This window comes from Diadema antillarum, unplaced genomic scaffold, assembly GCF_040938485.1.
Source record: "Diadema antillarum isolate AM-2024a unplaced genomic scaffold, OU_Dant_1.0 scf00000055, whole genome shotgun sequence".
NCBI lineage: Eukaryota > Metazoa > Echinodermata > Echinoidea > Diadematoida > Diadematidae > Diadema > Diadema antillarum.
In genome coordinates, this window is record NW_027270944.1 from 1,087,501 (window position 1) to 1,109,916 (window position 22,416).

At 36.9% G+C, this 22,416-nt stretch overlaps 1 protein-coding gene across 1 annotated transcript; it reads right to left on the minus strand.

The window, feature by feature from the left end:
* Window positions 1-7,296: 7,296 nt before the first annotated feature.
* Window positions 7,297-8,568, minus strand: LOC139715813 (uncharacterized). The gene is made up of 2 exons (XM_071627351.1): window positions 8,303-8,568; window positions 7,297-7,942 (listed from the first exon to the last, which is right to left on the minus strand). The coding sequence occupies exons 1-2, from the start codon at window positions 8,566-8,568 to the stop codon at window positions 7,297-7,299; spliced, it is 912 nt and encodes a 303-aa protein (XP_071483452.1).
* Window positions 8,569-22,416: the final 13,848 nt, after the last annotated feature.

A 22,416-nucleotide genomic window follows, 5' to 3' on the forward strand; every position in this document is an offset into this window, starting at 1 on the left:
TGAGTATGAATTCCTCTAGTTGAAGGGACTATATTCAGTGGGTGCATGTACGGAAAATATGTGATTTTTCGAGTAAACAGAACTCGTAGTCTGGCTTTGCGGACCCTTGGACAGAGTTTGAGGCGAAGTTTGAGGGTGCATGTACGGAAAATATGTGATTTTTCGAGTAAACAGAACTCGTAGTCTGGCTTTGCGGACCCTTGGACAGAGATGAAATACCTCATTTCTCCCAGTTATTTTACAGAATTTTTGAATTTTTAATGTTAACACGCATCTCTGTGGAGAATTATTTACCCGTGTGAGCCCTACAAATGGGAATGGAGGGGACTCTCTTCCCGCACTGACTTTTATTTTTCTGTCATGACTAGCGCCATTAGCGATAGAGGGCAGTGTTTGCCGTAGCTCCAATTCACAAGATGAGATCACTGGTCGCGATCACTGATCGCGATCACTGGTCGCGATCCCTACTGTCAGCTCACCGCTGCGTAGTGTGCACGTAGAATTACTTCTTTGCCATCATGCATGCTGTAGCTATGGTGATAGAATGATGTTTTTATAATACACTGCGAGATCGTGTGGAAAAGATGAACGTTAACTGGAAATTCTGCTACAGGGGGCGTATCTGCATAAAGATTGAGTTGCTATCGATCACAACTTGGATCAAAAACAAAATTCAAGGCAAAATGCAGTATTGATCGTAAATTCTGTTGCATAAGACTAATTGCGATTGATTGCAATTTGCTTCACTAGGAATTATAGAACTATCAGCATTGATGAGTTAGAGTTTAGACAGCAATGGTTCCTCCTAGTGCCCCCGATTAACGTGGTTGTCGTATTCAGTGAACAATGGTGAATTGACGCGCTTTAATTTAAAATGACGTACCTTATAAATCTTTTTGCATACTTATTGCGACCATCATAACCACAAACACTGATTATTTTCAATCAGCACAATGAACAATGGACATTGATGATATAAAAACTGAATTCGTCTGCTGAACATTGAAAAGCGAAGATCTATTGAGAGTTCAATATTGATCGTGAAATCTGCTTGAGCTGTGTACACTGGTGGCCAATAGGGATGTCACTGGAATGTAATAACATGCTGCAGAATGTGCATGCCTTGTGCATACCACGATAGAGTAATGTCAACTTGCCTCCTACAATTGGAAGGTGTAGTGCTATGGAATATTACTCAGAAAGAATTACCATTCGCTTACGTTCAGCGGGCCGGCGTGTGTGGCAAAGGGTGCTGCTGTTTCCATATAATATTGGAAAGTCACTGGGCTCTTTTACCTGTTGACTTTGTACCACAAGTAAGATCTGTGCCGCTGGACAGAGATAATCCTTTTTCAACACTGCAAAAAGCCCGGTGTTGAATATGAAACACCGAGCTGGTGTTAAATTGCCGGTGCTCATTTATGGTGTTAGGTCACACCTCTGGGTGTCATTTAGAAATATAAAATGTGTGTTGTTGTTGTTGTTGTTGTTAAGTAGTTTCTTGGTTACTATTCTTCTTGTTGATTTTAAACTTCAACAAGACGATCAAGAATTTTCCGACAAAGTACGTCATTTTTTTAAAAAAAAAGTGTGAACGCATTTCATACCATAGTAACACTAATTGGTGTGGTCTCATATTGAAGCTGGACCAGTGTTTTAACATTGACATTAACATCAACAATATCAAATCAACACCATGAGGTGTCATTGTTGACTTAACACCAGCGCAGTGTCAAAATATCACCAGCTAGAGTGTCAATTTAACATCACGAAGTGCCAGGCCAGGTGAACACTTTTCAACACCATCACAACACACTTTATACACCTGTGGGTGTTTATTGACACTTGATCGGTGTAAGATGTAATACCCATGGTGTTCAATCAAACACCGATGGTTTTGCAGTGAACTTATAACATGATGCAATATAACGTTGTGAGCTCCGTAGAAAGTCTATAAGAATATCAGAATCTCGTTGGGCTAATTGGGCCGATACTATCTATACGATCTTATTTCATTCCATCATCACGAGTGACAGTCCTCCCCATCTTTTACCGAATCAAAGAACAAAATAATGTCTTTTTTAATCCAGAGAGAGCTCGGACGAAATAAATGTTGTCGCTCGATGGTGCAAATCAAATTTGTTAATACGAGTTCCTTTTAATAGTAACGTGGCTTTCTGATAGAGAACACATTACTGTAAGTTCCATATGTTGTTTTTTATTTTTGCTTTTGTCTTTGCATCTGATATAATAACGACAACTTTCACTTGTCTTTGCCAAGTTAAAGGACACCTTGATTAGATGCTACAAATTTGTTTGCCATTACATCTCGCACAATCCAAAACCTGAAATCCAGTGGGATACTTACAGTGCATGAACTTGAATGAGCCACTGGTGTTACAGGGTGTTAAAAAACAAGGCAGCCTAAGTGTTCAAGACAGTCACAAAGCACTCAAGATATAATCATCGCAAGCAAATATTTGAAGGGCTTATCTGCATAAATTAATGGATGTACAGACTGGAATGATAATAGTGTAATGACTGAGCGAGAAAACAAGTGGCAAGAAAACTGAATCAAGAGCAACGTGTGGTTCGGTTTGCCTACAGAGACGCCAACACTTAAGGCATTGGATATCAGCTTTTATGCTACAGCCAAACCTGCCTTACTAGGGGTCACTTGTCTTTTACTGCCTCTTTTTTTTTTTTTTGGTCCCACTTGGTTGGTTGCTATACAGCCAGGTATGACTGTATTTGATAAGACTATATCAATACACTGTGAGTTGATTTTTTCTTTCGTCATGTCGTGTAAATGCGAATTCTTCACGATACGTGCACAGTTTAAGCAAACCTCCCTCCTCAAAAAGTTAAGAAATGTTTATGTTAACCGGGCTGGTATATCTTCTTTATCGGGTTCATCTTCATTTCCGCGTAGAAATATATATATATATATATATATATATATATATATATATATATATATATACATGTATATAATATATATATATATATATATATATATATATATATATATATATTGGAAGAAATTGGAGTGAGGCGGACGTTGCTCTAGATCTTAGTCTCCCTTTCATATGTAAAGCTAATAGAAAGCAATATGTTTATGTAAATGGATATGAGTCTCTTTTGAAAACAACTTCTTGTGGTGTCCCTCAGGGTTCCCTACTTGGCCCGTTATTATTTATCCTGTACATAAACGACCTCCAAAATTCGTCCCAGATTCTGTCTTTCATATGCTTTGCTGACGACACAAATTTATTTCTTTCACATCGTAACTCAAACACGCTTATACATATGTTAAACAATGAACTGAAACTTGTTCAGTCCTGGATCCACGCAAATAAGTTGTCACTAAATATTGATAAGACGCATTATATGCTTTTCAGCAATTCTCTGAACTCTGTTTCTGATTATGTTAAGATCAATGGTATCAATTTAAACCAGGTAGATAGTATCAAGTTTCTGGGACTTTACATTGATAGTGATCTATCCTGGAAAACCCATATTAACTATTTAAGTAAAATTTTGTCCAGAAACATTGGAATTTTAAACAAGCTGAAATATAATTTCCCCATACATATATTACAAATTATATATTCAACAATGATTTCCCCTTACCTCAACTATGGAATTCTAGCATGGGGTAATTCGTCCAAATTTTTACTTGATTCGCTATTCCTTCTTCAAAAACGCGCCATCAGAATTATCAATAACGCCGGATATTTATCTCATACAAATGAATTTTTTCACAAGAATAAAATTCTGAAATTGATTGATTTGTTTGATTACAATCTAGGTATTTTCATGTATAAGTACTCAACGAATGATCTTCCTGATGTTTTTCTTCACATGTTCAAAAGAAACTACTCAGTTCACAATTATCCCACCCGCCAACGGGACGCTTATCACCTTCCACGTACTCGCACAATTTTCGCGATGAAAACAATTATGTATGCGGGACCGAAATACTGGAATGACCTCCCCCCTGAACTCAAAGGTTGTTTATCACTATCATCCTTCAAATGCAAATTAAGACAGTATTTATTGAATAATTACGCTACATCAGCTCATTGAAATTCTGTTTTGTGCTGTCCAGGACTATCCCGTTATACTGTACTCCAGGGTTGTTGTCATGTAAAACCAGACTTTAAGAGCCCAGCTGTTTGCGCCCTTAAATTCTATCACTGTGTTTATGTATATTTTTCCTTCTTTAAAGATAGCTGGGACGAGGAAACAGCTGGTATTTCACATTCTCACTGCACTGCAACTGGTTGTTCGATGTCTTTTTTAATGGATTTGCAGGTGCATGTGTTCCCTTCTTAATACACGCAATGTACACATTTCTAATACTGTCTGAACGGTATCATTGTTATTATAACTATATTAAGTCATATTGTACTGCCAGAACGACAATGGTTCATCCGCCTATATACAGCATGTGGTTTTTCCGATCCCTAACCTGCACTAGAGAAGAATTTGCTATATAACTGTATATTTGTACTTTTTTATTTTTTTTTTGTTTTTCTCTTATGTTCCGGTCATTGTTGTACCCGTGCTCCCCTTCTCAATCTTAAACTCGTTTTTAACCCGGACCTACGCTCAACAAGCTCGCTTTTTAAGTAGGTTCCTTCATATTTCTTTAGCATTCATTCACAGATTCCAAACTGAACAGATCGACCACTATTATGTTTTACATATTTGCAATATTCTATGTATGTCATGTATTTCATTTAATTTTGTTATATTTGATGTAATTTTTCATCGAGAAATATGAAAATAAATTGAAATTGAAATTGAAATTGAAAGCTTTCGGCCAGTCATCAGGCCTTCCTCAGGATCTGCTTGGGACGTGTATCATTATTGACGTGATGCCTGCATTACCGCACCGTGTGCTCATCTTCTGTATGTTGGGCTATATTGTGTCCTGTCTGGTCATGGCCGAGTTTTCTGCTACGGGTGTTCTACTGTCAGTCTGAAGTTACTCTAACTTCAGACTCACAGTAGCACGCCTGATGACTGGCCGAAAGCTTGACAAATAAAAGGGAGACGAAGATCGAGAGCAACGTCCGCCTCAGTCCAATTTCTTCCAGTATATAAATTATGCAACCAACAATGAGGCACCACGCACGTTTGGGACCCAGGGAACTATCTCTCGCACTATATATATATATATATATATATATATATATATATATATACATATATATATATATATCTATATATATATATATATACATATATGGAAAATTTTATAGAAATTCATGCCTAAAAATAGTTCTTAATTTCCTAACAATTTCTTGCGAAGACTAGAATGTATATGCACTGCTTTCAGTTTCATTTTGAGGTGATTAATGATCCATGGACTTTTAGCCTATCACCAAGGAGTATAAGCTAAGATCCCAGCTTATTCAATTCTATGCTTTTTCATTGTCCCCCCCCCCAAAAAAAAAGAACTTGTTGCATCCTCTTTCAATGCTCCATTTCCTTGTACGATATCCATGTATCATGCCAAACAGATCCTCCACAGGCAATAACTAGTATCATATATACACACATTATAACAACATTTGTGTGCATAAATGTATGGATTGATACTAATACTTATGAATATATAATTTTCGGGGGATACGACATTTCCTGCCTTCACTGGAATTGTATTGCCGTAGTCTTCCACTCGGGCAATACATTTCTAATTCGGGCAATAAATGTCGTATCCCCCTCAAGGCCAGTCCATACAAGCACGTACATAATATGCATTAGTATTTCCTATTTTGTGACTATAGTTTAAAATTTAGGCATTTCGCACTACATATCTTTTACCATTAATTATGATAGCTCAGCGATAAATTTGATTATGGAACATTCTGATTTTCCAAGTTAAATTTGTGTTTATTTGTTTGTTTGTTTGTTTGTTGTTGTTGTTGCTGCTGTTTTGTTTGTTTTTAGTTATCATTACCTGCATTTACCGGTTAAAAATATCGACAGGAAAGATAACGTTGTTACAATGATATTTAAGACAGAACTTTGTTCATTATCTTTCTAAACATCGTTCGTCATTGTAACTTATCTTAATCGGTGAAGGACAATAGTATTGTACTTCATCATTCTATTTAGGAATATATTAAAATGAAACTTTTTACTATTGGACTGTAAGTAAGTATCAAACTCAATTTTTGCTGCAGGAGAACAAGGTTTCGCAGTTACCTCCAGCCACTATTCCCCACCACACGAAATGAGATCAAACAAAATGCTGACAGAAAGTGCACCGTGCAATTGACAAGTTGTTTTGGTATGTAGTACAATAAAGTTATATTTCATTGATTCATATGTTGTATTTCAAAATAAGATATGATTTAAAGAAAGCTGCAGGATAGAAAACATGAAATAAATGAAAAAGGAATAAAGATTACAACATTTTCTTCACAATTTCTTATTCTAACAAACCAAGGGATTATTAAGCTAGAGATAGATGTGAAATGCGTGTAGGGCGTAAAGGAATAATGATTATGACAAACACAAAAAAACATTCAAAACACAAAAACAAACATACTTCGTGATAATGACAAAGATAAATGATGTATCCAATTAATGCATGTAATGGGCAAGTGCATACAAAACACTTATCTTTGAGAAAACTTTATCACTCGAAGTACACAATAGTGGTGAAGATTAGAGGCAGAAAGTCAAATCGACATGAAATAAATGAACGAATGATACAGTCAAAAAGGTTCTAACACACCATATAGTTATATACGAAGAACTACAGTACCTTTCTTACAGAGTGATATTGATATAATATTAAGAACGAAGATGCGCTTTTATCATTAGTCATGTTAGTGGTGTGGGTGGAAGCTTACACGTGCGAATGAGGAATGCAGCAGCATTTGTTGAACACATTATTACAAACACTTTTCAACGGATTGTCTGATTTTCATCAAATTTCGTTGATTCTTTACATGAATATCGCTGCAATTCACATGCATACTTATATAGGTACTATTTCCCTTTAAAGATGATACGCATTTCTGTACGATACAGCACCACAGCACACTATTTTTCAGATTTGTCAAAATTCTAAGCATTATCAAAAAAAAAAAAAAAAAAAACATCTGCACCTTATCCTGCACAGGAGAATGTAATGGCCGAAAAGTCATACGACACCTCCAAAGTATGCTGGTCTTATTACGTCTACACATTGTAAGCTGATTACCTTCCTTGCTTAATAAACAAACAAACAAACAAAAAAGACGAGAAAGGACAGTTGATAAGTTTACAGCGCCCTCATACAATCAGTCTAGACTCGTACATTTCATCAAAATACTTCATGACCCTATCCGAACATCGTATGACGTCAGGGGTCAGATTCTCAGGGAATTTGCTTGCCGGAAAGAATTTGCTGCTCCTCATGGCAGTCCCATAGAAGTTAACCACGTCAAGAACGAGGTTGTCCCCCGGTGCTTTCCATGACTTGAGAGAATCTGTGGAAGCATCCCACTCAAGGAGAGACTCACTGTAAGGGAGTCCCACCGCAGCGCAATACGCGCTCAGGACTTCTGCCGGCTTGTTCAGGAGATCATCAGCATCGATCACGATCGGATTGCTGTCGATATTTTCTCTGACGTACTTCCAAACATCATAGAGCTCCTTCATGTAGCATCCGGGTGGGAAGTACTTGTCATCGCGTTCGACGTCGTATGTCTGTTCGTTGGCAGCTTCGCCTTTGAGGAGACCAACCTTAGTAAACTGCGCGAACATAGCTTTTCGAAAGGAGTTGATAGAGCGAATGGGATTGCGAATGAGAAAGGTATGTTTGAACCCACTGGGAAGGAACTTTCGTGTGTCGTCACTGGCCACGCCTGACGCCATATCCTTGACAAACACATATTTACTCTGTGTACTCTCAAGCGTCTCTTTCATGGTCGAATACCTATAACAATGAAAAAATCGAGATCATGTTCTAAATTAGTGAGTGACAGAGATTTCAAGTATCAAGTCAAAAGGCATATGACTTTTTTATTCAGGACGTAATTACTTTCGTTTGTTGTAAACTGGCTGCACGTTTGCATACAGAAAAATGTTACGTTACAATAAACAGTGGTAGATAGGAAGACATGTTTATAGAGGATAAAGAGGGAAATTAACAAATAAAAATGTATGTAAAGTATAGGAAAGACTATGGTGTCCGTTTTATTTGAAAAATTTCTCCTAAAACCCACAGAATTCCTCGAGATTGTCCACTAATTAGCATGAAACATTTTGAAAGACAGCTGCAGTATGGTGAACTCACGCAAGACGTGATGGTTCCAGATTCGATCGGGTTATCCCTCCGAGATGTTCGGCAGCCTTTGCAAGCACCTTCTCATTTCCCTTATAAACCAGAGGTAAGTTTTCTCCATACATCTTCTTGGATACCTTGCCCGCGAAGTCGCAGTATATAAAAGGTTCAAAATAAATCTCCATTTCTGGGATGGCACTCAGACATTTGGCGAACGCCGATGAAACGACTCTCGGAACGCACCAGAGAAAGATTTTCGATCCGTCAGTAGCCGACATTTTTGTTTCTTCTCTAGAACTCGCACACAAAACTTTCCATTGGCAAAAAAAAAAAAATAATAATAATCTGAAGTGTTGTGTAACTGAAAGCGTTCAGCTTTGAAATGTGATTCCGTCCCGTTTGAGCTTTGGCAGTAGGTGGCAACTGCTTGATCTTTGTGACCTGTAGAACGTGAACCTATGACAACGTTGGAGAACATAACATGTCTGGATACATACTAACACATCAGAAAGATTATGAGTATACGTACATGCCACGACTGATTGATCCGATGTTTTAGCTCGCACTATAGATGATAACAAGTTCAAGTGCTATCACTAGCGATGTACGTCACGAGTCCTGCCATGTGTATGTACGTAGGTCTAATCGCGAGAAATTATCACAGTCTAAAGGTACATGACTGATGTGCCGACACCCAGTTATTGTTTAGATGATATCATGAAAAGAAATGCAATTAGTGATTATTCTTATCGCTATAGATGAAAATGACCATAATGGTCTGTTCAGATGTACGTGTAGTCAGCTAGGAAACATGCCTTGTAAAAGACAAACCTGTGTTACCTTTATGGGCATACTGATAAGTAGCTTCAATGGTACTTTTACTCTCATTTATCGCTAGGCTGTTTGATGGTTGTTTAAATATGTCGAAATTATTCAATCTCATAATCTATTCATCTTGAACATCTGATTTTGGATATAGGGAGATGATGCCACGTCGGACCTTGGAAATGTTGGAGATTGTTAAAAAGAAAGTTCTTATTGGAGATGGCTCGTGACTGATCAGTGGGAATAAATGGGAATGTTGGGGGATGATTGTTCCAATCCTTGTGGGCCTATATCTATTGTTGTGTGAACATTATTTGCTTCAGTATGGTCTCATATTCAAGTAATGTGCACTTTAATGTTTCCGGGTTAGCATGCTTGTACAGTGACAGGGCGATCGTTAAAGAAAATATTTATAGGAAACAATATCATATCAATTGATTGTTTTCCATCATTTAATGTTATTTTGATTATTTTCTGACATAAATCATACAATAAAGTTGTCTCTGCTTTGAATATAAGAATCTTTATTTTTACCAAATTTGAGCACTGGAAAAAGTTCGATGCAGCTACGAAAAGTGCCAAATCTGCGACGTCACTAAATGTGTATGCAACCCAGTGGGATTTACGTATCTATAGGCAAACTGTGCCCATATGCACTTTTCAGGAAACTGGTGTGTGATTTGTTGTCAATCTAGAATAAATCGTCCGCCAAAACTATTATATTCACGTCGTGAAATTGTTTGTTTGTTTGTGTTCATTGGAATCATTTTTACACCCATAAATTTACGTAAAAACAAAGTTTTGAAAGCACAAAACCTATCGTCAGCTCAAGATTCAAGATTGCCGTGATCAGCTGTTCCTTCCTACAGCCACAATTTGCTGTTATTATTGATACAACAAATTGATCATTGTGGGGGAATTGCGTATAGCTGAGGTAATCTTACATACTCATGAAGGATGATAACTAAGTCAAAGAGCTGTAATTGATTGGAAATCATTAATTTTTTACACCTATACATTTACGGAAATACGACGTTTGAAAAGCACAAAACCTACCGTAATCAGCTCAAGATTCGCGATTGCCGCGATCAGGAGTACGCACAACAGTACCAGCAGAATCGGCAGTGAAGAGGTATTTCTTGATGCCGTGATTTCAGCTTGATTCTTCTTCGAAATGGCATGATGAAGGTTTGTTGGATAAATGTGACCTTCTTTTTTTCTTGTGTGTTGGTTTAAATTCTAATTTCTACCTCAATTTCCTAGAAAAACAGTCTAACAAAGCGGGAAACTGCAACATTTCCGTGCTGAGCAGCAGTCACGATACACGTGTTGCACGCAAGAATGCACCGCTGCTGCTGCAGCGATCCCCATAGTATAACACGTAGGTTGCTTGTAAACAAGGAGGTCCTCGGCGCGGTTGACCAATCATGAACACGTATTTCGATCACGTGTCTTGGTAAGCAACAAGGCTGTTAACCTACGCATCTGGGAGGCGATTTGCATAAACTTACGCATATGGCAAGCCGTTTGTGTAATAAGTCGATAAACACTGTTTTTCACTGATAAATAGTGAAAAACAGTGTTTATCAACTGATAAACAGAGTTTTTCTTTGATAAACTGAGTTTATCAACTGATAAACACAGTTTTTCTGATAAACTGTGTTTATCAGCGATAAACTCTGTTTATCAATTGATAAACTGAGTTTATCAATCTGATAAACTCAGTTTATCACTTAATAAACTGAGTTTATCAGAAAAACAGTGTTTATCAGTTGATAAACACAGTTTATCAAAGAAAAACTCTGTTTATCAACTGATAAACACTGTTTATCAGTGAAAAACAGTGTTTATCAACTGATAAACAGAGTTTTTCTTTGATAAACTGAGTTTATCAACTGATAAGCACTGTTTTTCTGATAAACTGTGTTTATCAGCGATAAACTCTGTTTATCAATTGATAAACAGAGTTTATCAATCTGATAAACTGAGTTTATCAGAAAAAACAGTGTTTATCAGTTGATAAACACAGATTATCAAAGAAAAACTCTGTTTATCAGTTGATAAACACTGTTTTTCTGATAAACTCAGTTTATCAGTTCATAAACACAGTTTTTTCACTTTGATAAGCAGAGTTATTTATCTCTCCACAAGAGAGGGCGTTTTCACTGGTTGATATCTCGTTAATCGCAGCGCTATGGCGCTATGCTACTAGTGCTTGCAATGTACGTATCGCTGCGCTAGTAACCAAACATTACTTTGTAATTCCAGTATGTGTGCATATCTTTATTAGTTTGTTGATTACCATTGAATGTCATACTTTCCAATGTATATTTACTTATGATTGCATTTTTGATTTACTTTATGTTGTTTTGTTGAAAGAAAAATGAGAATAAAATAAATAAATGAAATGAAATCCACATGCATAGCTCCAGTTTAGTCCCCTGCATACACATTAACAATTTGTTTGCAGACTATTAGACCAACATTCTTTTTTGTTTTGAAGTACAGCTGAACAATAATTTTCTTATCAGAACAAAGCTCACCGAAAAAAAAAACATGTTTATCCTTGCTGCACCCTACCAGCAAAACCTCCCCTCTCTTCCTTCCCACTTCAAGCAGTCTCTTATAATGTAGGACCTATTACTATAGTATAGCTATATTATCATGCTCTTTCGTTGAACTGTTCTTTGAAGTTTTGTCTATAAATAAAGGCTAATCGCACACTGTCTGTGCAACGGCTCCAGATGATCGACTCGTACGTATCTGCGCATGCTATTTAGCTAATACATTGTAGGCCCTACAGTAATTCATTTCTTCGCGCCACTTGTACGAGGCTATAATATGATTCATTTAAAGGGGAATTATCAGAACGTAAAAATAGGTTTGTCCTTGATATCATTTAAAAAATGAAGAAATAGCTTTCTTAGATTTGTGGAATTGGTATAGACATCCACAATAAACAGATATCATTTTCTATTTAATGAGGCCTACTCGGCACAACCCGGATAGGATCAGCGGTTGCGGAACGTTTCTGCGTACTGCCTATTGTGCGGTATATTCGTTCCGCGGAACTAATCGACTGGATTCGGCCAGTATATCGGTTCCCCCGGAACCCGGAACGGATCGACTGTGACACCGGCCGTTCCGTCGCAGTACAGCTAGCTTCATAGCGGTCTAGTCTGGTCAGGCTAGGAGTGCGCGAGAATGTACACTTGCACATGTACTTGTACATGTACATGTACGTATTAACAGAGCAGACGTATCAAATGCTGCTAGCGCCCACTACCGAGAAGGTTTGAATGACTCTGCTTTTCTCTGATAAACTGAGTTTATCAAGTGATAAACAGAGTTTATCAGAAAAACTGTGTTTATCAGTTGATAAACTCAGTTTATCAGTGATAAACAGAGTTTATCGGAAAAACTGTGTTTATCAGTTGATAAACAGAGTTTTTCTGATAAACTCTGTTTTTCTCTGATAAATACAGTTTTTCTTGAAAAACAATGTTTATCATTTGATAAACACAGTTTTTCTGATAAACTGTGTTTATCACTTGATAAACAGTGTTTATCAACTGATAAACAGTGTTTATCAACTGATAAACACAGTTTTTCTGATAAACTCTGTTTATCACTTGATAAACTCAGTTTTTCTTGAAAAGCAATGTTTATCAGTTGATAAACAGTTTTTCTGATAAACTGATAAACAGTGTTTATCAACTGATAAACACAGTTTTTCTGATAAACTCTGTTTATCACTTGATAAACTCAGTTTTTCTTGAAAAGCAATGTTTATCAGTTGATAAACTCAGTTTACCAAGTGATAAACAGAGTTTATCAAGTGATAAACAGAGTTTATCAGTGAAAAACAGAGTTTATCGACTTTTTACACAAACGGCTTGCCATATACGCATGTTTCAGACGAATTTATGAATGAAAGTGAGTAGTATGACATCATGGCATGACCATATTTGGAATAAGCAGAGGTAGAGCTTTCTGTAGGTACCAGTGTGTCAGGGTTCAACGCAGAATATCTAAGACACGATCGCCAAAAGAACAGTCATTTTCGCCGTAAGCGATTTGGTCTTTAGACGTAAGATTTTGGCCAACTTTTGAGATTGACATCCCACTTTCTCTTCAAAATTCCACATTTTGTAGGTTGTATTTCGAAATGTTGTTGATATCAATCAGAAACTAGAAAATTTCTACTCCAACGTGATACCAAAATGTCAATTTGGTCCCTAAGGTAGGTCATTTTTTGACCTTTTTTCGGGCTGTAGCGCGAAATCACATTTGCCGAGAAGTTTCGGGTTTTGCCAGAGCGGGTCTCATATAGCCGTACGGCAAATCAGCTCATACTCATTTGGTGACGTCGCTAAAATCAGATGTTTCTTGTAGCAAACGGAGCTACGTGGTCATGGAAATTGGGTGTTTTTTTATTTAAAAAAAAAACAGTTTGGGGGTAAAGTTACATCGTCTAAAAGATATCCAGTTAGCTTCTTAGCTTTCCGTAGATATCAAACTTGTCATATTTCTAGATTCTCTATGAATTTCTGCTTCAACGGGCCGTGAACGATCGCTTGACCCCATGTTGTTATGAAGGTAAGAAGAATGGATGACATTTCTCACCTTGTCACTCTCAGGACTTCACACTCGGATGGGTTTAAGGGCGGTGAGTTTGCTCAGTCGATAGCGCGTCTGCCTCACGATCACGCGGCCCGGGTTCGAACCCGAGTCCGGACTGAGCAATGTTGTGTGTAAACTGAGACCCCGTTTACAGTGCGGGGCCGAGCCCGGCCTCAATTGCGCAGCCGAGCCCCGCAATTTTGTCCATTTACACTGCTGGGCTCGGCCGCGCTTTCGATTCAAACCTTTCAATATTTTGTCGTAGTGGCGCTCTGCTTGTAAACAAACGCAATTTGGTATTGTCTGGTTTTCAGACCCTTTGCCAACTGAATTCCGTGGCGACGAAGTCGCCGTTCTGGCAAAGGCGTTTGCCCAAGGAAAAACTCCTTTGCAAGACAAAACCACCTTAAAATATACTAGTTTTCGACGTTGAGGGGGTTGATATCCTGAATAGCGAAATAGTACAGGCAGAGGGTTTGGAAGCCAGACTAAAATTGGCCGCGCATTTGGCCCAGTTTGCATTAACACTGAGAAAAGGCCGGGCTCGGCCGCGGCCGAGACCACCTCCAGAGCGTGGCCAAATGCGAGGCCAAAATTGGCCTCGCATTTGGCCTTTTGCGCGTTTACACTGAAATGAAGGTGGACTCGGCCGCGGCTCGGCCGCGGCCGAGCCTCGCACTGTAAACGGGGTCTAACTGTCCCGTCTAGCAAGAGGCAAACACTCTGTCCCTCGGACAAACCTGTCGGATATGACATCAAATGAAAGTCCCATATGTTGAAGAGTCACAACTCGTGCACTCATGCACTCGAACCCGCGGAAGACCAGCCAGTGCATAGCTGAATGTGAGCCATCCAGTCATCTTCACAGATAGAAGTGAAATAAACAAACAAACAGACAAACAAACACGAAAATTACTCAAGAAGGTGATGTAACCATTCTGCCGAGTGAGATAAGGACAAGCCAAATGGTTTCTTCTGAACACGCATTAAATGTGTTGAAAAGTTGCCGGTGATTCACTCGCGGGTAAATGGTATACATAAATATTTCCACGTTAAAAGCATCGTAATGAGGAAATAAAATGTACACTATGTTCGAATGATTCTGCTAAGCTTATTCATTTCTAGTGGGGAAGAAAAAGCAGAAAAAAAAAACGAATTTTCGCTTCATGGGAAACGCTAAGAGTGACAATGGGGAGAGAAGATCTCGCTTTGTATTATAGTGGATATCTATGGTTGAGGTGGGTGGGAAATACAAGGAGTGGTGTTCCATATATTCCATATATTCCATATGTTCTATTCTCGTCTTTATGCAGCAGATATTATGTGAAACACATTCAATTCGGTTTTTTTTTTCAGTCAATCGTGCATTGATATTTGCCAGCCAGTCTGGTATAGGCCTTACTCGTTCACGTTGCCATTACCACAGATTTTTGATTTGGAAATCGATATGGAAATCATAATAATGCGCGAAGGGGTGAATGTACCTGGCCACCATCACGATCAATATAAAAACACATCATTCCTTAGTGCTATTTGAGCTTTTTACGGTGTTAAAAAAAGCAGGCAGTGGCAGAAGTCATTTTACGTAACTGTTGTAAAGTCACACTTAATTCTTTTAACCATTCGAAATACCACAACGAAACAAAATCCAACTCAATAAATTCAGGATATATTCTTCAGACTCATATTATGAGATAGATTATGATAGAGCACACACACGCAAAATGTAACACACATACACAACAGGATTATATATATATATATATATATATATATATATATATATATATATATATCCAAGAATACTTTTACACTAATACCCAAACACCGGTTGCTTACCGTTTTTCCACCATTAAGTACTCTCACGTCTAGTTGTAAATGTAAGTGAACTCTCGAATTGCGATTATGGACATGATTGTGTTTTGGAACGTTCAGTGGGTTCAGTTGCAGTAATCCTGCCCACTGTGTGCTGACAAAAACGATAAATGAATGAATGAACGTATAAATTAGAAGTAAAATAAATAAATAAATAAATAGACAAGTAAATAGATGAATAAATAAATAATCATAGATAAATGAATAAAGAAATACAGAAATGTTTCATTGCCGAGAGTGCAACTGTAGAACGTTAGGAGATCATCTGTAATTATTCATCCACATTGAAGTTTTTTGTTTTTGTCTTGTTTTGTTTTGTTTTGTTTTGTTTGTTTTGTTTGTTTGTTTGAGCCCATGGGTGGTTCTGACCATTTTCGGGTTATGAAGGATTTGGCGGACACGTTTGAATTCAAAATGTTTGCAAAGCCATTAACATGCTCTCCTTTGAGAGGTAGACCTTTGAAATATATAGTACTGTATCGTATTTTGTCTGTGCTGGTACACAGTGCCCCTACCCACAAGGTTTTTTTTGGGGGGAAAAAATTTAGGCACAATGGGATGAAGAATAACGTGACTGTTCAGGAACACATTCTAATCATTTTGTTAAACTTTTCAGCGGCTCAGAACTTCACTTAGCAATTTCACAATAGATCTCGGCATTTACATCTGCATTTAACATCTGAAATCATCATTTTAACGTATAAAAATTGTTTGTTTGTTTATTTGTTTGTTTGTTGTTTATTTATTTGTTTTTATAGTGCAACTGATGTCACGAGCAGGCTACATAACGATTTACATATATCGATTAAAAAAATCAGTTATAGATATCACTAGCGATTCAAAATCATGCATCTTATGAATAGTGTCAGGCATGACTCAACGTGTTTAGATTAAAAGCACAGAAAGAGATATAGAGGTTAGGTAAGAGACAAGTCCTTTCCATCCTCCCTCGTCGAAGTACTGACACAATCACCCGAAATATGAATGACCCCTACACTGTAGCGATGAATGCTGGTATCGTGTATAGTTTGATATTACATTACAAGTACCTCATTTATATTTCTTTCATAGTTGATCAAACGCATAACGACAACATTGAAGGGCTGGTAATTTCATTTTTGATAGCAACATATGACATATTTCCATCTGCCAATGAAATTTAGAACGGAAAGTTGCATACGCCATGCCATGCAAAACATCGAAATGTTTTGGTATAATTTTTCAGGGATAGCAGAGATAAGAGGCATACAAACGTAACACGAAGCCAAACAGATTTCTAAAGACGCGCAACTGCGCCCTCTACGGACAATCCCACGGTCATCTAGCGAAAGAATACTGTCTGTACTCCCATCTTCTCAATTTTCCACTCATCTACCTCTGCCACAAATTCCCTTCTAACAAACAGTTTCTTTTCAGAACTCTCTTTACAATAGTCTCGCCTTCTCCACATTAGTTAATGAAGTAGAACATGAATATCACCATCACGCCTTTTCATCATGCAATAAAAGTGTCTCGGCCTATACCGTCATTCCCAGATGATGAAACATTATTATGTCTTAATACACTGGAAGACACAACGCAAGTGTCAGCATAAATGGTACTTAAATATAAGTTTCAATATATATTTAAAGAATTCCTTCTGATAATCATATCTTTGCGGATATAGATTGTCAAACGTCGGTCTTTCTAATTAATTGATTTCTCTCTTCTTCTTTTTCGCACAAATGTTTTTCCAAAATCTCATTGTTGTTGTAAGTATACATAACAAGCTGCTCATATTACTGTCTCTCGTGTAATTGAGGTTGTCTGCGCTTGTCCTATTGTCATGTATCTACATTTCTACAACACATTTAAATAGTTATTTCCCTCTTGTTCGGGAGAACTTATGTACCCCTTGGTGAAAGACAATCATCATGTCTGAACAGGGCTTTCAAAACTAATTCTGATGCTACTTCCCCAATTCTTTTTTACCCGGTTTTACGTAGTTGCATTCATAGCGGACTCATTGTTATGCTGTCGACAACCACGATAACGGTGTTTTAAAATGTTCAAATACCTGTACCTGAGCTACCATATGGCATATATCTGTTGATACCAATCCGCCGAAAATGCATTAATTACCTTCTTATAATCTTATTACGGAAGGGAGGGAAATGCTGGTGGCACATGTCACACATTAATTCCGACTTGAAAACAAATCACCACCACCTATGATATCAAACTTAAAGTAACCAAAAACTCGCCTCACGCGGCATCGTCCCAGACTCGTCTGGATCCATCTTGTTTTTTCCAACGTGGTTCAACAGGCCACAACCACTTCGTACAAATGCATATTCATGACAATCTGATGAAATATCCGCCACTTACAATCACACTCTTCTGGCTCCCTCTGTGTAGATAGGTGCCCACACGCTCGTCTTTCAATCTTAATCTAAATACTCATGACAAACTTTTTCTTTTTTGAGACCAAGCCCATTTCAAAGTTCTCTTTCCATGGAGGTACGTATTTCGATTTGACATGGTAAACATTAAAACAGTAGAATTAATTAATCTCAATATTCGTTGATTATCTTTCAAACTCTGTTTTAAGCAGGTATACTGACACCTGTATAAATTGATAATGATTTTTTTTTCCTGTCCACTCATATGAATGATCTATTATGTTGCAAATAACCATGTTCCTCCTTTCATCTTTTTCCTTGTCTTCTTTAGCTTTTATCTGCTATTCTAACGGGTTAACCCTTTGAGGACGAATCCCGAGGATACTCGGGCATGTGTATATGGGAAATGCATGTTGTAGCAAAATCAGTCCGTCTTTAAGGGGTTTGTTCTTTTGTCGTAGACGGTCTTTTTTAAATGTATCATATTGAGTTTTATGCGTAAACCTTTATGCAAAGACACTGAAAACTCCCCTGATACTGATTCTAACATTTTATCTTGACAGTGCTGAAATCATTCCAAAGGTTCGTTTATCTGAAAATGAAAAAAAAAAGTTTTTGTGTTTCATTTACAGTGTATATCAGTTTTTCTCTCTTTTTTTCATGTTAGTAGATTGTGTATTTAGAAAGTGATAAACTCAACTCAACTTTACTATTAAAGAAAAAAAAAGAAAAAGGAAAAAGAAAGATGACCTTGGTTTCGGACTGTATTCTTAGAAACAAAGCTTCATATGGCCTGGATCACCCACCGGCTGGTGTCATCAAAAACTAAACTGAATATATTATTCGTGAAGCTCTCACACTCACACTATCTATCTTTCACTGAACACTGGCAAATTCCTAATATTTCAATAAGAAATGTACAGGTTACATCAATCACATACGGTGGTGATAACAAAAATAGCTCATCAATATCTGCACGTGTCGTCCCTTTACATCTGCAAAAAGTTTATATATATATATATATATATATATATATATATATATATATATACATATATATCCATTAATGTTACATTGGCAGTGAAAATACTTGGGCTTCTGTTATTGGCAATTTTCGTCGGAAGGCAGGCCTGGGCAATTGAAAGTGATCCATAATGACAGTACAATCGGGCTTTGCTTATTTATCTTGACATTGATCGATCTGCACAATTATCATTTTGCAATTATTCATTTTCCCATTTGTATTTATTCCATTCTAACATACCCCTCATATTTTCATAAGCTGTCAATAATAACCTTGAGTTTACTCGCCAAACGGTAAACAGAACAATGATCAATCGCTGTGTAACGATTCTTGAATTTCAAATATGCACCTGCAACAGAGTCAAGCAAGACAAAAGCCTTATGTTGACTTGGAAAACTGAAAACATTAGAAGTAAAGGTCATAAAGCAAATAACTTCAGAACCACTCTCACTGTCAAAACTTTCACTTGGGTATATTCCTGAAATAACTCTCTGCAAAAGGTTTGAAAATCTGCTCGCATCTCTACTCTCTCCTACTTACTTTAGGGGATTTGAGTTTATGGTTTACGATTTATTTTGATAAACCGTAAACTGATGAGGCTGTGAAGGGGCTCTAGTATACGACGGAGAAAGAGAATGAAAATGTGTATACTGTATATATACATATGTATATATAATACTATATACTAGTATAATGTACACATATGTAGATATTTGTGTGTTTGTGCATCCTTTAACTTACACAAAAAAAAAACAAGTACAAAAGGTATCAATTATTGTTAAGATACCTACCTTTAGATAGCTGAAGCATCACTTTTTTAACACAGTGGAACTTTAAGATTGATGATACATATCAGTATTAGCTTGGAACACTTATCTTGCTGCTTTTTAAATACTACAGAAAGCGTTTACCTCCGTCTCTCCAGACCAACTTCCCGTAAAACTTAATCATTCATTCATAATAGAACTAGAATAAGAGATGCTACAAATGTCAGAATTTTTGAAGGATAAGAACAACTTTATCAAAAAAAAAAGTCGATTGATACTAATCAGGTCCTGTGGTATGGAACTACAGACTTACAACAACACAACATTCACCATTTAAGAGGGACCAGGGACACAGACAAATTAAAATGAAAGTGGTGGGTTACTTGAATAATAATTTACTTGTGTTCGACCCATACTCTATCCTGATAATGCACTCTGTGAAATGGTAATTTATTGCACACTATATCTAACGCTCTGTAAAGCCAGCATAAAACCGGTAGTGAACTAGTGTTCTTCCTTGTCAAGTGATATTTGTATCATATCTTTATGCGGGTCTCTTTACGTTATAGGTTGCCGTACAATCTTTCATACTGAAGGGTGGTAAGTGTCGACAGCTGGTAATAAGTTTATGACTTTAATATACATGTACTCATGCTAGAATATTCCGATTATGGTGCAGATAAATACAGACTTATCCGTGTTTCCTCCTATCTACTTGAAGGTGGATATGTGCGTGTGCGAGTGTGTGTACGTGTGTGTGTGTGTGTGTGCAGGTTATACACACATATATATATATATATATATATATATATATATATATACATATATATATACATATATATGTGTGTGTGTTTAGAGCTTGGTTCCAAAAGGCCCTAAATCCATTGAATAATGATGTATTTAGCGCCCCTTGGAAGCAAGCTCTTCATTATTCATTTACATATTTGTTTACATACTATGTTTTGGAAGTAATAATTTGTATTTTTTCACGTTATACCTATAAGAATGGGTTAATTCATGAATGATTTGAATGAAATCAATAATATGGAGGAGAAACAAAATAATCGAATACAATCCAAGCGCAAATGAATAGTGAAGTTTATATTCGCTTCGATAAAGTACATTTCACATTTTACTGACATGACTGGTATAGGGCATAGACGTTTGGCCAAAAGAATGACAAGTGGTGTTTAGTACCACGTCAGTCATACATAGAATAATCCCATCTTCGTACAACGAAGCACAAGCATGCACATGCTGATTAATTAATGTTAAAATGTCTCATGCTAGCCGTAACATCTTATGCGATAAAGGATATCTAGCAAAAAAAAAAAAGAAATAAAGAGGCAGTGATGTAAAAATCGCATTGAGATTAACATTCTTGAGTATGACATTACTATGCTGCAATGAGACTGTATCTAATACTGATCTTTGTATGTGATATTCCACTGACAATTGGGTGCAAGTCTCTGAAGACCGATGAATTGAAAAGGAAATGTACTATATAAAACTGACTGGACAAACAACATTTCACACGTTTATAGTCGATGGAAATATCACAGAATCTGACTAACCTTTACTAGGATGTAAGTAAAACAATAAGAGAGCTCTTGATTAAATCGTACTGTATGACCGGTGTAAGACCAATCTGTAAAACCTTCGCTCCATCTTTTAGGCGGTAATGCTTGTATTTTCAGTATTAGCGAAATGGAATTTCATATTATGTCAATTTGATTCATGTTCATTTATTCATTTAATCTACACGGACACTTGTTGCAGCCATAGGCTGTTTGTCCGCATGTCTGTGCATCTTTTGATTCCACGAAATGAAAAACTCAGTATTGGTACGCGGCTTAAGTAATTCAATACATTTATACACATTTGTTAAATCAAAATACGATTCTTTAAATGCAAAATGCTTTAAAATTGACCCTGGGTATCACATGCATCATCTGTCATCATATACAAATTTATTTAGTTTTCCTATCAGAATGTTTATCAGTTTTCAAATATAATATATTCTTTATACATGGTCTTTCAAGGTCTATCATGATATATGCTGTGCTTTGGAATAGTCGAAAGAGGGGGAGAGTATAGCATGACTGTTCAGTGAATGTAGAAAGTTTTATAATGAAAATCTTCTGTGAAAGCTTGAGGGATAATTCAGAAAACTCGTTCTAAAGTTATGATCATTCATGTGCTGCCTTCTCTACATTGGAACTAAAATAAGAAAACCAGTCTCTGATGTTAGAGTAGAACCATGTTAGCAAGCATAATGTCGAGAAAGTTGTAAAAAAAAACTACCCAAACTTTCAGACTTTTGCTATATATCATATGAATTGCATTCATGATGTACTTGTTCTTTGTCCAAGAGAAATCATTTAAAATTCTTTTTGCACTTCATTTATTATTGAGACCAGGAAATTGTAGAATACCTAACAATCAATCTAGGGTGTATACCCTAAGCACGGTAACTTAAGTAATGCTGATTAGATTTATTCCTGTTTTAGCGTGTGTTTTCCTATTTCGTTATATCCAAAGTACGGTAGACATCAAAGAATAGTGAGTAACCCTCAGTCCCTAAAATCATACATCACGGCAGTGAAGTGAAAATAAATCATTTAGTGACAA